Source organism: Sapajus apella, unplaced genomic scaffold (assembly GCF_009761245.1).
Source record: "Sapajus apella isolate SASKATOON/1434 unplaced genomic scaffold, GSC_monkey_1.0 scaffold35, whole genome shotgun sequence".
NCBI lineage: Eukaryota > Metazoa > Chordata > Mammalia > Primates > Cebidae > Sapajus > Sapajus apella.
The window spans coordinates 18242444-18258965 of NW_022436975.1; the positions used below are offsets into that span (position 1 = coordinate 18242444).

The 16522-nt window shown below is 38.6% G+C and overlaps 1 protein-coding gene across 1 annotated transcript in view; it reads right to left on the reverse strand.

The window, feature by feature from the left end:
* Nucleotides 1–13257: 13257 nt before the first annotated feature.
* The window catches only part of CPA6 (carboxypeptidase A6), a 325618-nt gene continuing 322353 nt past the window's right edge, over nucleotides 13258–16522 (reverse strand). Inside the window, exon 11 of the mRNA XM_032296286.1 lies at nucleotides 13258–13887. Within this exon, the coding sequence (XP_032152177.1) occupies nucleotides 13700–13887 (188 nt within the window). The 3' untranslated portion in view covers nucleotides 13258–13699. The remainder of the gene's footprint in view (nucleotides 13888–16522) is intronic.

Here is a 16522-nt window from a genome sequence, read left to right on the forward strand (position 1 = left end):
CCCAGGATGATAAGGAACTGATAGGATGATCATTCCTAAAATTGGATTGGATGATGTAGCCCTGTGGAGTATGCTGCATGCCGGCCAGATCAGAACATCCTTGGGTATGGGGTGAGCCAGAAAAAATTAGGACATGGGATGAAGAGTTAAATGTGAATACTAGATAAGCAACAAATACTTTTTTTGTATAAGTATGCATGGGAAACTTATATATCCCTTGCGTATGTCAGATGTATATGCATGGACATACTTACAAGGTACATAATTATACTAAAAATGTATCTGGTTTTTTTCTGAAATTTAAATTTAATTGAGGCCAGGTACAGTGGCTCATGCCTATAATCCCAGCACTTTAGGAGACCAGGAATTTGAGACCAGCCTGGCCAAATGGTGAAATCCTGTCTCTACTAAAAATATCAAAAATTAGCTGGGTGTGGTGTCATGTACCTATAATCTCAGCCACTTGGGAGGCTGAGGCAGGAGAATTCCTTGAACCCGGCAGGTGGAGGCTGCAGTCAGCTGAGATCACACCACAGCACTCTAGCCTGGGCAACAAGAGTGAAACTCTGTCTCAACAAACAAACAAACAAACGAAACCAGAAAAGAAAAGAAAGGAAAAATATAAATAAATGCATTTAATTGAGTGTTCTGTATTTTTAAATGTGTGAAGTCTGGTAAGCATGGGGTATGCTAAAAAGGTAGGTTCCTCCTTGTCACCCACTATGAAAATCAGAGACAAATAATCTGACTCAGAGGCTTTCAAACTTTAGCTTGCATCGGAATCATCTGCAGAGCTTGTTAAAACCCAGATTTTTAGTCAGAGTTTCTGATTCAGTAGGTCTGAGGTGAGGCTCTGAAAATTTGCATTTCTCAACGTTCCCAGGCATTGGCTTATCCTGCTGATTGCAGGGGTCAAATCTGAGAACTACTGATCTGACGTGATGCATTACAGATGCATCCGCAGCGATTGCTAGAAATGCCATGTTAATGTATCCTATTCATTGTGATTCTGCCTAGCACATTAAACTATGCATCGCTAACGAGGGACAACACATCAAACATATCATATATTGTAATGTAATATCAATAAACCATTTATTATGCATAGTTGCCTATGTTTCCAGACTTTACGGCCACTCTATAGGGAAGCTATTTGCTTCTGTAGTGAATGGATTCCCTTTTAATGAGTGTGAAATTAAAATTCCATATTAAAATTAGAATAGAACCAAACTTTGATAAACTCATAAAATAGTAATATCAGAAAACCTCTGTTAAATTATATATCAAATAAATATTTTAAAAGGTGTGACACTCAGGAATTTTATTTATATTTTATTAAACACCACAATTTCCACAACATATTATTTATACACAGAACTATTATACAACCTCAGGATTTCTGGAGTACCCAGGATGGAGTTTCTACACCATGACTTCTCCAGGGACCTGGTCTTCTTGGAGAAAGAGTAAAGAGGCATTTGCTTGTGCTATCCATAGAACTGAAAAATACTGAAATGTTCTAAAGTAACTTTGAAGCTGACATTTCATATTTCTACCATCAAGACTTTTGCACTTTTTTTACTTTTCCATTTCTTGGCTTACTGATTTGGATTTTCTTATTTGGTGGAGAAGGATATACAGGAGAGACATATATAGGAAAAGAATAAAGTATTAGAAATTTTTGCTGAGTGTGTGAGTCCTTTGGCCACTGTTTGGAGATCAATGATTGACCACAAATACACATAGAATGTAAGGACTACTTTAAGAGATATATGTATACTGAAGTATTTATGGATGAAAAGAGACTTCTGTGATTTGCTTTAAAATACGACAACATGCAGCTGGGCATGGTGGCTCATGCCCGTAATCCCAGGGCTTTGGGAGGACAGGTGGGAAGATCACTTTAAGCCCAGGAATTTGAGACCAGCTGGGGCAACATAGCAAGACTCTGTCTCTACAAAATTTTTTAAAAAAATGATCTGGACATACATGCCTGTAATCCTGACTACTCAGGAGGCTGAGGCTGAGGCGGGAGAATCCCTTGAGCCCGGGAGTTGGAGGTTTCAGTGAGCTACAATCATGTCACTGAAGACTAGCCTGAGTAACAGAGCAAGACTCTATCTTTAAAAATCAACAAGTCAGCCTGGGCAACATGGCAAAACCCCATTCCTAAAAAAAATAAAAATTAGCCAGCTGTGGTAGCATAGGCCTATGGTCCCAGCTACTAGGGAGGCTGAGGTGGGAGGATTGACTGAGCCTGGGAGGAGGTTGAGGCTGTAGTGAGCTGTGATCATGTCACTGCACTCCAGGCTGGGAGATAGAGCGAGACACGGTCTCATAAAAAAAATAAAGAAACAAAAATAAAATAAAATAAAAAGTAAAATACTAAAACAAGCAAAAAGTTGAAAGAGGAAAGATGAAATAAGTTTGGCAAAATAAAATGTTAATAATTGTTGAAACTGGGTGATGGGGTTTATTATGATACACTACTTTTGTATATATTAGAAAATTTCAATCAGTTAAAAAGAAGTGTAAGGCTTGGCATGTATTCTTACTGCTGTCACTAATGGGACAAGAAACCATCTGTGCCTCAGTTTTTACAAATGATTGTATAGCAATTATTCAATCAGCACAGTTATTGAGCTCAGCTTACTGTGTAGGGAGCATTCTGATGTTACTATCTAAATTCCCAGGTATGTTGTTAGAGAGCTGAAAAGTGTAATGTACTTAAAAATTTTTTTTTGTATTATTATGACAAGATCCATTGTTGAAATTCTTTGAGTACAAATGCTTGGAGCACAGATCGTCAGTAAATGAAGGTTCCTGAAAGCTTCTCTTTTTTCACGTTTAAAAATAGTTATTTAGGTTAGGTATTTGTTGAGAGAGCAGCTGCTCAGACTCCTACGTTGAGAATAGGACAGAAAAAAAAATAGTCTGTTACACATCTTGGCTTCTTTTATGCTTCCAAGGAAAAAGCAAAGCAACCTTTAAGATTTCTAAATACCATCTGTATCTACTACATGGTTATATTACTGTGTAAATAACATTATATTATTTAAGTTGGACTTTTTGGGGGGTCAATTCTCCAAAAGGCAGGTAAATATCAAAGGAAAAACGTAAAGGGTAAAAATATGCAAGGTTGCATGTCTGTCGCTGTATGTGTGCACAAGCATAAACGACTTAAACATTTTGGACTACAATCCAGGCATGGCTGTGTGGCATACTGCCAGAATAGGAAATATGACATCCCCTTTCCTATTTAGAGGCTTGAAGCCATGGGCATGGTTAAGGTCCGGAAATGACCCGTCACCTGAGGGCCTGGAAAATGAGTGCATGGTCACACACCTGGCCTCCAGTGAACTGGCAGGCTACATGTCCCTGACTGGTGCTGAAGAAGCAGGAAAAGTGAAATGACTGCAAACAAGGATGAGATGTGCCTTGCACATCAGGAGAGAAGGGTAGACACAGGTATGAAATGATAAATGTAGTGTATACTAACCCTCCTGAAGAGTTAGAAATTGTTTCCTGTGGTTGTTAAGCAATTATCCCCTGCTTGAAGGTGCATTTGGTGCAGAGGGTTAAAATTCTATTATGATGTGGTATATCTAAGATACTGTCACTTTCCACAGATGAGAGCACATTAGAGGGTTAGTTTTGGAAGGAAGAGTGGAGACAAATCTAGAGTTTGAGACCTATCTGGAAATGCAGGCAGGAGAGGAGGGCTTCAGCTGGGGATGCTGATGGAGGTGGGGGGTGTTTCCAGAGCAGTGGGAAGCAAGAGAGGGTGTTGGTCATCCAGAGGCGACAGAGAAGTTGCCAAGACAGAAGTTGCTAAATATTGATGCAAAACTTACCTTCTTTACAATTTTGCTTGTAGACCACCTTGACAAGAAGCAGTATCAATCACACAGCAGTTACTCAATAAACATTTTTTTAACAAGTGCACAAATTCCCTTGGGATACCAATTTTTCTCTGGCAGATTGTTTGTTGTATACTCAGACTGGTAAATATATCCAAAAACTATTTAAATAATTTTGTTACCTTATTTATTTTTGAGACAGGGTCTTGCTCTGTTGCCCAGTGCAGTGGCATAATCATAGCTAACTGCAGTCTCTACCCACTGGGCTCAAGTGATCCTCTTGCCTTGGCCTCCCAAAGTGCTTGGATTATAGGCACGAGCCACCACACTTAGCCCTCATTTTGATACTTTAGACTTATAAGAATAAAGCCCTTATTATTCCAGAGTGCCAAATAGAGATATTTCTTCCCATGAAAGCCTGTATTTAAATGACTTTCTCCTCCTTTTAGAAGAGATATTTATTGAAACACTTTTTCTCCAAGTTGATAAATTTGTCAACAGTAGGCTATAGAAAAAAATGAATTTCCTAATTAGATAAGTAGCTTGTGTGTCTAGTAGCTTGAGTGTGAGAAAAGTAGATCAAGGTGGAAAGTTAATGATTTCCCCATCATCAATAAAGATCATAATCACTGAAGATGTCTAGATATTTAAAAAATATTTTCTACCTCAATAGTGTCTCATCTGATCTGCATACTTTTACCAGACTAATATTTTTTCCTCCAGTGAAAAGGTTTGCCTGCGTTCTCTACCTTTACATATTTGTAAAATTTAGAAAACCTTGCATAGTATGGACAATGTTGGCTCAGGGTCTTTGCTGCTGTTTTCCATGTTACCTCCTTTAATCCCTAGTATACATCTGTGATATAGGTATAGGTCTTGTTATCCCCATTTTGCAGATAAAATCCAAAGAAGTCCTCCTGTGGAGTGCAAGTAAGGGACTCAGGCCTGATAATCAGAACCTTTCCTTTTTCCTTCATGAAAAGCCAAACATGCTCTTATCTTATTCTGCTCTACCTTTATAAGAAAAATTACATTTGGAATTTTGAAACTATCTATTCCATGGTCTACTCTAGCAATTTTCATTAATCTTTTGGAAACAAAATCTTCCCTTTTTTTCTCCTTAGAGTTCTAGAACTAAAGGCACAGATGAAAATCTATGTGATCCTGCAAAGGATGACTGGGCTAAATATAAAATTAGATAGCATGGAAAACTGAGCCATGATGTTCATATTCAACTGCTAAAGGGGTCAGGCAAGGTGGCTCATGCCTGTAATCTCAGTGCTTTGGGGGACTGAGGCAGGTATGTGCACACACACATATATACGCACATACACACACACATATATGCATATATATGCACATATACACACACATATACATGCATATATATGCATGTATGTGTGTGTGTGTGTGTGTGTGTGTGTGTGTGTGTGTGTGTATGCAGGTTGAGTATCCCTTATCCAAAATTCTTGGGATTCAGAAGTGTTCCAGATTTTGGATTTTTTGGATTTTAGGATGTTTGCATATACATAATAAGATATCTTGGGGGATGAGACCAGAGTCTAAATGCAAAATTCATATGTATTTCTTATATACCTTATATATAGAGCCTGAAGATAATCCTATACAATATTTTAAATATTTTTATGCATGAAACAAAGTTTTGACTGTTTTGACTGCATCTTGTCACATGAGGTCAGATGTGGAATTTTCCACTTGTGATTTTATGTCAGTGCTCATAAAGTTTCAAATTTTGGGGCATTTTGGATTTTTAATTTTCAGATTAGGGATGCTCAACTTGTACCAAAAGTTGGTGCTAGCCAATTAAGCAGAAAAGGAGTTATTATGTGGGTATTTAGGAGAGAACCAGCTCAAGGCTTAGAGTTTAGGAATAATGTCCAACTACAGACTGCAGAACTGGCCTGACATGTTTAACCATGGCCCCTACAACTGTCCTACAAGCACTATGGGACACGGCTGCTGCCCCCACACAACACTGCCATTTCTGCAGCAGCAGCTTGGCTGCCATTTCTACCATCACAAGGATTCTATACAGCACTTCCTTCTTCTAGATTCTCCACTTTGTTTCCCTGAAATTTCCTATACTGATTAAAAAAAAAAAACACCTATGTTGGTTTCTTTTTATTGTGGTAAGAACATTTAACATGAGATCTACTCTCTTAAATATTTTAAGTGCACAATCCAGTATTGTTAGCTATAGGTATGATATTGTACAGTGGCTCTCTAGAAATTATTCATCCTGAATAATTGAAAATTTGACCCATTGAGTAGCAACCATCACTCTGCAATAGATTCTTACTGGGAGAGCCTAACTCACCTGCCTGTATTTTGTAAAAGAGACTGTGGAACCACACTTTTGGGGTTCTATCTTAGCAAGGCAGGATTCTTAAAGCTTCACATTCTTATACATGACAAGAACATTCAAAGGTGCTAGCCACACAGAAATTATTGCAAATATCCACTACAGATTTCAGTGTTGACCAGACTGGAATCCAAATGGTTAATCCCAAAATAATAATGCATAGTAATTTCAAATTCTTGGTTTGAACACAATAGAAGCAATGTATCATCTTCAGTAATGATTCCTAAAAATTCCCCCTTTTTACACTCCTATCCAGTACCCTACAAACTGCAGGGGCCTGTGCCTCCTCCTCTCAAATCCCCTGGGAAAGCTGCCGTTCCTTGTCTAAAGACCCTCTTCCTTCCCTCCTGCTTTCCTTAGCACTCCTTGCAATTCCCCACTGCAAACACTCAAGAACTGGTCTAGTAAGACAGAAACCGCCTTGGAGGGAGGCAAAGGCCGGCAAAACTAGGGTTCTCTTTAAGGGAAGGGATGGGAAAGGGAGAGACACTGGTACACTAAAAGCTTGTAATTAGTCATAGGATGGACACTTTTATTAGTGAGACTTAAGCATTACTTGGAATAACTGACTGGTCTTAAAAGATGCAGAATGCTGTCAGATCTGTGGTTGAAATGGTGATTGTAATTCCAAGAGTCTTCTATAGGAAAGCAGTTCGGCTAAAGACAATAAATAAAAAGGCGCAGACCCACAGGCATTTTAAAGGAAAGATAAAGACTGGTGTTCACATTTATGAGTATAAAAAGAACATTAATTTGATTTCAGTTTCCCAGTACAGAATTACCTCTTTAGTGGTAAATTCTACTAAGAGTTACTATAAATTATTGTCACACATAGGTGATTCTCAGACGCTCCTAGTGAGCTCAGTGTTACCTCTTTAGAATATTCTCATGTATCTCCCTTGATCGTTTACGACAAGCACAATGACACTTCAAATATTAATTCTTTTATGAGATTTTGTTGACCCTGACACAAAGCTATTAAACTGTCTACTCATGTTTACTGCTCCACCAAATGAAAACTTTACACAATATTTCTGACCAGCATTGCTTGGGATAGAGAGCTGGATCTAAACACATCCAGCAACACCATTTCTGCTTAGCAGATATCAGATTGTTTCCCTTAGAATACTGAATACAGCTCCAAATTACTGAAGAATTCCATCTAGGATAGCAGGGATTTGTGTCTCTGCCAAAAGGATAGCTATAACAGAAACTCAAGAAGTAAACTAACACTAGTCATTTGGTTGCTGCAAATTATTTCTTCCACTGGACTGCTGGCTCACATTCATGGAAGGGCTAGGTATTGCTGCTACCTTTCAATTCTTCCCAAGTGGGGAGGCATTTACTCTTGAGTCAGTTTGAAACCTGGAACTCACTGTTTCAGTGTCATATGGATAGGTCATGAAGCTAGCCTCTTAGTTTAACTCATAATTAAATTATAAGGTTAATAATACTCCAGTGTATACAGTGTAACATCCTAAGTTGTAACTGAATGTGTTTGCCTCGCTTAGCCTGGGCTGATAAAACAACGATGGATGCCCTGGGCAGAGACTCCCATTGGACATCCACTGGGGAAAGAGGAAGTAGTCCTAGAAGTCATAACTGCAGAAACCCAGAGTCAAGGGGCAGAAAATGAGGACTTAATTAGGGTCTGCCTTAGAAGATCTTCAAGCCGTCTTATTTTCATGTGCATTATTCAGATGTCTTAGCAGTTCCTGGTGCAATGTGTTTTGCGAAATATATTAGGCATTCAGTATAGCTGTTTCCAAGTTTATTACGCAATATTCTGATTCTGATTCATGAAAATATTTCATTAAATACAATCGCTTGTGTAATTACTGTGCTTAATCTACAGAATACTTTAATTAACACTGCACAGAATTCTGATTTAATCAATTAGATTCGATCTAGTACAACTTAGCTGTAAATACTTTTTATGATGCAGCAGCCAAAAGTAATTATTGAGACCTAGGGTAATATACAACTCTAAAACTAACACATTTCCTATGTTAAAAAGAGCACATAATAATTTGAACTATAATTTTATTATTTACAAAAGTAAACTATAAAGAGTAGATCATTCTGTTTCCACTAATAGCCTATTTAAAAAAATTCTCACTGGGAGTGTTAGAACTTGAAAAATATGTTTTGTGTGTGTGTGTCTATTCTCCAACAGCCTTAAGAACAAAAGATTAAACTCAAGCAAGATTCACCGCTTTCTGGCTGTATAACTAGTCTTATTAACATCAATATCTTATGATGTTTCTCAATGTTACAGGTTAAATTTTATCTCCTCTTCTCCCCAAAGAGATGTGATGAAGTTTTAACTTCCAGTACCTCAGAATGTAGGGTCTCTGCAGATGTAGTTAGGATGATGTCATACTGGAATAGGGTGGGCCCCGATCCAATATGACTGTTGTCTTTTTAAGACAAATGTGAAGGCAGAGACACAGAAAGAGAAGGCAGATGAGTCTAAGGCCAGAGATTAGTGTTTTATAGCTGCCAGCCAAGGAATGCTAAGGACTGCTGGTAACCACCCAGAAGCTAGGAAGAGGCAAGGGAGGGGTTCTCCTACAGGTTTCAGAGCAAACATGGCCCCACTATCTTGATTTTGGACTACCAGGCTCCAGAACCGTGAGAGACAAAATGTGTATTTGTTTTGTTTGGCTTGGTTTGGTTTTAGAGACAGGGCCTCGCTCTGTCACCCAGGCTGGAGTACAGTGTTGTAATCATAACTCACTGCAGCCTTGAATTCTTGGTCTCAAGCAATCCTTCTGCTTCAGCCTCCCGAGTAGCTGGGACTACAGGTGCATGCCACCACACCGGGCTAATATTTTTTATTTTTATTTTTTGTAGACACAAGCTCTCACTATATTGCCTAGGCTGGTCTCAGACTTCTGGCCTCAAGCAATTCTCCTGCCTCAGACCCCCAAAGTGCTGGAAGTACAGGTGTGAACCCCCACACTTGGCCAAATTTCTGTTGTTTTAAGTCATCCAATTTGTGGTCTTTGGTTACAGCAGCCCTGAGAAGCTAAAATACTTGCTAACACTGATTAAGTTGGGAACTAAAACTCAATATAACCAGAATTTATATAATTGCTTTTTTATAATAGTGGGTAAAAAAGTATCTTGCTGAACTATTTTTAAAAATACATGTGCTGTTTTTAGTTGAAGTAAACTTTTTTATTCTTAAGTATTGACATAAATATAACACTTTTGTTCCTCAGACACAGCAGCTAGCAGAGTGCCTTAAACATAAATCATTCCATAGTATATTTTGTGGCTTAGTTTAAAGAGATTAAAAATGAAAATAGCCCATAAATGTTAAAATACCTTCTTATGGAATATGAGCCATAAAAGATATACAGAACTACTGAAATGTGAGAGTAATCATTGAAAAGAATTTGCATGAGGTTCATCAAGTCAAAATTTCATCTTGAATGTATAGATGAATAATAAAGAAACTATATACCCTGCAGTTTGTGGATTATTCAGATCCTATATTTTCTATTGCCTTATTGGCTTTGAAAAAAATACTCTTAGCACCAATACTATGTGATGTGCAGGGCCAAATAAAAGAATATACATTTTAGTTTTTGGCACTAACTTGCTAACAGATCTTATGATATAGATTTGGTGAGGATGAAAATTTAAAATATAATGAAAAACGAATTTGGGGCTGGGCACAGTGGTTCATGCCTGTAATCCCAGAACTTTGGGAATATGAGGCAGGTGGATCACTTGAGGCCAGGAGTTCGAGACCAGCCTGGCTGACATGGTAAAACTCTGTCTCTACTAAAAAAATACAAAAATTAGCCAGGCATGGTGACAACTGCCTGTAGTCTACTTGGGAGGCTGAGGGAGGAGAATCGCTTGAACCTGGGAGGTGGAGGTTGCAGTGAGCCGAGATTGCGCCACTGCACTCCAGCCTAGGTGACAGAGCAAGACACTTTCTCAAAAAAAAAAAAAAAAAAAGAGAGAGAGAGAAATGAACTTGGGGGGCCATCTGTAAACTCTTTGATTTTTGTTTCTTTTGAATGCTGAGTTGACTATTGTTTTGTTGTCACAAGAATGATGATGTTTGAGAGAAAGACGTTAGTAGATACCTGCAAAGGATCTGGACTCAGGCAGCTCTCAGAGCAGGGACTATGGCAGCACACTCCCAACTAGAGGGGAAAGTCTCCTGGCATCAAGGGTCCTGGAAAGTCACCAGGCACCAGCTGATTGCTGTGCATCTTGTCAGGTCCATTGAGAAGCAGCACCCTTCCATTCTTCAAGGTCTTCACAAGCCTCCAGCCCTTGGGATTGTTCTGGACATTTTGGTTTTTGCCCATTATCCTGGTAGAAATAGCTAGTATAATACAAACCCCACCCCAGATCATTTGAGATGGATGGATGAATTCCATAAATGGAATAAATGGAAGTTTAAATTCCCAGGTTTAGTACTCCTTAGCAGGACCAAGCCTCAAAACTGCCTGAGATCCATTCCTACAGAGATATAACTGAGACTACAAAATAAAAAGGTAACTAAGATTGATAAAACATAGACAAACTAAGATATACTGACTGTTTACAATATTCTGGTTTCTGTGCTAAGCATTCCACGTATAATATCATTTGATATTTCTTTTAAATTTAATTTTGATATATTTTATAAACATCAGAAAGATTGAATGGTAAGTAGTTGAGAGCTGGTTTTTAAAAATTACTATTTTCCCTTAAAAGAAATATACCCTGCTATGTATATTTCAATATTAAAAAAATAAAACCAGTCGAATAATATAGTAAGGCTAATATTAAAAACAAGTATTTTGTTTCATCTCTTCTTATTAATTAGTTATTTACTGCTTACTTATTCCCTGTCATTGCCCAGTAATTTTTAATCCTTTTAGCTATTTCTTCTAGTATTTTCTTATTTCTAAATAACATACATATATAGATACTTCCTGATTTTTCAGTCTTAGAGATTGTCCATTGACTCCTTCTATGGAAGATGAGGATTTACTCTCCTATACCTCCTCTTCTTGCATACATTTTACTTCCTCCTATCCTTCTATTTATATCACGGTTTTTGGTAAAATCAATATCTAGGGCTAATATTATGATTATGTAAGTATTACTTATAGCTAAGTCACATAATATATCATGATTCTATTTCTTCTCTTGCATAATTCATTGTTTCCACTAGTTAATAAATACTTTTTTTATTTGCTTGGTTTTGTGCACTTTTATTACTAATTCGTAACATGGTTCTCTCATGCTAGTAAAAACGGCCTCTGAACATATTTAAGTGTTCTATTTGTTGCATATTTATCTTGGGGAATTTCATCCGAAGTCTTTAGCTCTCCTCTTCCTACCCTAAGTTAGTCGTTCTGTAAGTTTGACATATAGCTACTACCTGGGACTTTTCCCTTCACCACGATCTTCAGATTTTTTTTAAAATTAGTTTCCCTGTGTTTCTAAATCCTTTGTCGTTCTCTTGGTATACTCCCTCATTTTGGTAGCGCACATCCTCCAGGGTTTTCCTATGAAAGGTAAATAATTTGGGGCCTCACTTCTATGAAAATGTTGAGATTCTACCCTTACATTTCATTGACAATTTTGCAAGGTTTAGATTTTTTTGGTATCATTTTCCCTCAAAAACCAAGGCATTTCTCCAGTGCCTTGTGGCAGTAATGGTGCTCTAGAGCAGCTGCAGGCTACTCTAGTCCTCATTCTGTTGTCTGTGTCCCCCACCCCTCAACACCCCAGAAGTTTTTAGGCTCATCTCTTTATCTTGGTGTTCATGATATGCTTTGGTCAGGGAAATCCTCTAAGAGGATTTGTATTTGCTTGTACCAAATGCTTGGGTGGTATTGCCAGTTTGGGATTAAACTGAATTAAATTCTTGGCTAGAGGTTTATCAGACATTTAGATAGTCTGCTTTTGGACCACAAAGTTGTGTGAGGACTGCCTCATGCTTCCAAATTCTCAGTGGCAATTTCTCTCCTCTCTGCACTTGCCCAAATTTGAAATGGTCAATTTTTCTTGTGGCCCATTAGAAGTACTATGGAGGCTTATTTCTAATTTACCCTTGCACTGTGGTATCATTCTTTGGAATCCCAGAATTCTGGTAGAAGGAGAATCTGTTAGACTTCTCAACTTGCAGTAGTCCTGGGCTTTGCTCCCTGGCACCATTCCTCAAAATGCTGTGAAAATGAAAGCCCATACTCAGCTGGTTTGACAAATACTCTCAGGATAACAGTAGTCCACTTGTCTTTCTAGATTTCTTCACTCAATGCCTGGCTGGCCTGGATTTCCTTTTTTGTCGGATGACTTTAAGATTATTTAAAAAGATTATACAGACATATATATATATATATTTTTTTTTCCTTTTTTTTTTTTGAGACAGGGTCTTACTCTGTTGCCCAGGCTGGAATGCAGTGGTGTGATCATGGCTCACTGCAGCCTCAACCTCCCCAGGCTCAAGTGATCCACGCTCCTCAGCCTCCCAGGTAGCTAGGACTGCAGGTATGTGCCTGACTAAACTTTTTTTTTCATCTATAGCATGTAGTGATAGGGTTTCACCATGTTGCCCAGGCTGGTCTCAAACTCCTAGGCTTAAGTGATCTGCCCACCTTGGCCTCCCAAAGTGTTGGGATCACAGGGGTGAGCCACTGTGGCCAGCCTAAAATATGATATTTTGTTTAGAAGTTTTAGTTATTTCCAGCAGTCCAGATACCTATCCTGTCATTGCTTTGGAAATGGAAGTCTATGATTTTAAATATATTTCTAAGCCTCAATTTCCTTATTTGAAAAATGAGGATGATAGTTTATACCTCACAGTATTGTGGGGAATAAGTGAGATGATTAGTGTAAATCTCTTAATTCTGTGCCTGCAATTCAATTAATGTTTACTTATTTGTTTTCAAGCGGCATTCTCAGAGTCTAAACATAAGTTGCTCTATCTTGCTATATTTTTATTTGTATATGGCATACCTAATACCAGGAAATGAAGATGTAAATAATCTAAGATTCTAATAAATTTTGTTTATTAAGAAACATAGTTGGTTTTTTCCATTTCAAAATTTTCCATTTCCAATGAGAACCAAGTAATTAGACATCATTACTAGCCTAGATCTTAACTGAGAACATGAGATTTATTGAATGGGAATCCTCAATTAATTTGTACATTTCTTGAGAAATGGAAAATTTGAAAACATTCTCTCCTACCATAATCAAATAAGACTCTAAGTGGATAGAAAATGGATGATTTTTCTTATAATAAACTAGGCTATGCCCTAATTTTTACTGTTTTCTATTGCCACAAAGTCAAATTGCATGGGATTTTTTTCTCTTAAATCCGTAGATTTGTTTACTCTAAGCAATTGCCCTTCTCTTTGAGAACAGTGTCCATTCAGGGCCAAGTAGGCCTTGCTCAGAATCCTATGTCAGTTGACCTGAGCCTTGGGCTGTCTCAGGGACACTTCTTTAGCAGGTGCATTGTGATATTTTTCACAGCCAGCATAGTTTCTGTACAGGTGGGTTTGATGAGCATCTCTGGGAGTAAAAATCCAAAATACCCAGTGTCACGTAGTTCGAAAGCAAATGCATAAGGTATTCCATTTTTGTAGGCCCAATCCATTGAGCTACCCGAGCTCACATCTAAAAGTTAAAACAAAACAAAACAAAAAAGATCAGCCTCGCTAAAGAGTTGGTATAATTTTCTAAATGTATATACTGTATAGTATCTGCTTATTAAGCTTTACTAAATCATTCCAAGTAAATGCTGTTTCAATAAGAATGATTTAACAGGAGTTCCTTGGCATCTGGTGGAAGGAACTTATAAATCATACCTGGATCCATCTTTAAGGATCTAGTCTATGTGTAAATGCCTTGCCAGCATGATGACCTCAAAATTTCTCAAACTCAGTTCCAAAAATGTTTATGTTCATTCCCACTTTATTCACCTATAAACAACCTATACCGGGAATTTTTGTTTTTAGTTATCACTCAGTTCTTATCCACTTCTGGTGTCTAGAATATTGAAATTGTGTTCCCAGAAACCTCCTTTGTGTGTGTACGTGTGACGGAGTCTCACTCTGTCACCCAGACTGGAGTGCAGTGGCATGATCTTGGCTCACTGCAACCTCTGCCTTCTGGGTTCAAGTGATTCTTCTGCCTCAGCTTCCCAAGCAGCTGGGGTTACAGGCTCGCACCACCACACCAGCTAATTTTTGTATTTGTAGTAGAGGTGGGGTTTTAACCATGTTGACCAGGTTGGTCTCGAACTCCTGGGCTCAAGTGATTCTCCCTCCTTGGCCTCCCAAAGTACTGGGATTACAGGCATGAGCCACTGTGCCTGGTGCCAGAAAACCTGCTTATTTCTTCTGCCTCCTTGTGTTTCCACACCGGCTTAATGTATTCAATGCCTTTACAGTAGTTTCATTTGATTCTCTAGTTGGCTTTGGCCAATTGTTTCATTGAATTTCTCTCCAGACCCTCAACATGCCTCATTCTTGTGCTTTTTCTGCTTTTGTTTGGCTCATCCTCAATCCCTTGCCCAGTTTCTCTCCTTCCACTAGGTGAGGGAGCTAGAGAAAATCATTGCTGAGTAGAGATTCTATAAAATCACACTACCTCATCACCAAAGTCTTTTTCTGCCCCCATGCTGCTCTAGGCTCCTTTTCTAGTCCTTTACTTACTGAACCTTTCCCATTCTCTTCTCATCTTCACTTTACACTGTCCCCCCTACTCTAGATCAAGGGTCCCTGATCCCCAAGCCACAGACCGGTAATGTATGATCTATAAGTTCCATGCACCAGTACCAGTCTGTGGCCTGTTAGGGTCTGGGCTGCACAGTAGTAGGTGAGTGGTCGGTGAGCCAGTGAAGCTTCATCTGTATTTACAGACACTCCCTATCACCTGCATTACTGCCTGAGCTCCACTCCTGTCAGAGAGTGGCACATTAGATTCTCATAGGAGCATGAATATGTGCGGGATCTAGGTTGTGCATTCCTTATGAGAATCTTATGGCTGATGATCTGTCACTGTCTCTTATCACCTCTAGATGGGATCGTCTAGTTGCAGGAAAACAAGCTCAGGGCTCCCAATGAAGCTGTATTATGGTGAATTGTATAATTATCTCATTGTATATTACAATATAGTAATAATGGAAATAAAGTGTGCAACAAAGGTAATGCACTTGAGTCATCCCAAAACCATCCCTCCCCCACCCCACCCTTGTCCATGGAATAATTGTCTTCCATGAAACCGGTCCCTGGTGCCAAAAAGGTTGAGGACCACTGCTCTAGATGATTGCCCCACTGCCTCCTCCACTGACATTACAGCTCTCTGACTTTCCCCCATTGAGCTCAGAGGAAGAAATGTGCCCTGTCTTTTACATGTGTCACCTCTTGATACTGTTGGTTACTGACTTCTCTGGTCATGAAAGGCCCTGCTCCATGACCTTATTTTACTAATTATGCATCTGCATTGGCAAAGTACTCAAGGACCTCTTTCCTATAGTGCTTCCATCACATTATCCTGCCATATGCCCTTGGTTACCCCCTTCTTTTGCTTTAGAACCTAAAGGAGAATCTATATATGCTATGTCTACATCCTCAACCACTTTCAAGCTGGCTGTTGCCTCTACCCGTGTATTAAACTTTCTTTTTGAAGGTTACCAATGAGTGTAGGCCTAGCCTCTTTTTCTGTTTTTCCTTTTCCCCTCAGATCCCCCTTTCAGTGTCTCCACGGCCTTTAACACAGCTGACAAGCCCTCTAGCTATTCTCTCCTTCTGGCTCCTGTGACCTCACACTGCAGCTTTTCAACAGAGTTGAAGGCAGGGAACTAGAGGCAGCCTGCAGCCTGGGCTGTATCTGATCCCTCCACATACTTGGTGACTTCTCTGTGCCTCAGTCTCCCTTTTTGAAAAAGAAAGATGATAATACAGTAGCTGCATAGCATAGGGTTGTTGGGAAAATGAAATAAAGTAATACATCACTTGAAAATACTCAAGATATATTAACTGTTATTATTTTGCCTCTTTATACCCTTAAGTGCATACATAGTTTTTAGTCTAACAGGCTTTTAATAAATCATTCAATAAATGAATAAATGTTTCATGGAAAAATCTTTGTATACATTTTCCCTAAAATTTATATAATCTAGCTTGAGATAATCCTATTATTATTATTTCAAAGCATGGTCATTTACTCAAAAAAGTATCACTTTTATGGTATTTTTCCTAGGACAAGTAAGAGGTGGAATTATTATTATTATTTTTTCTTGAGATGG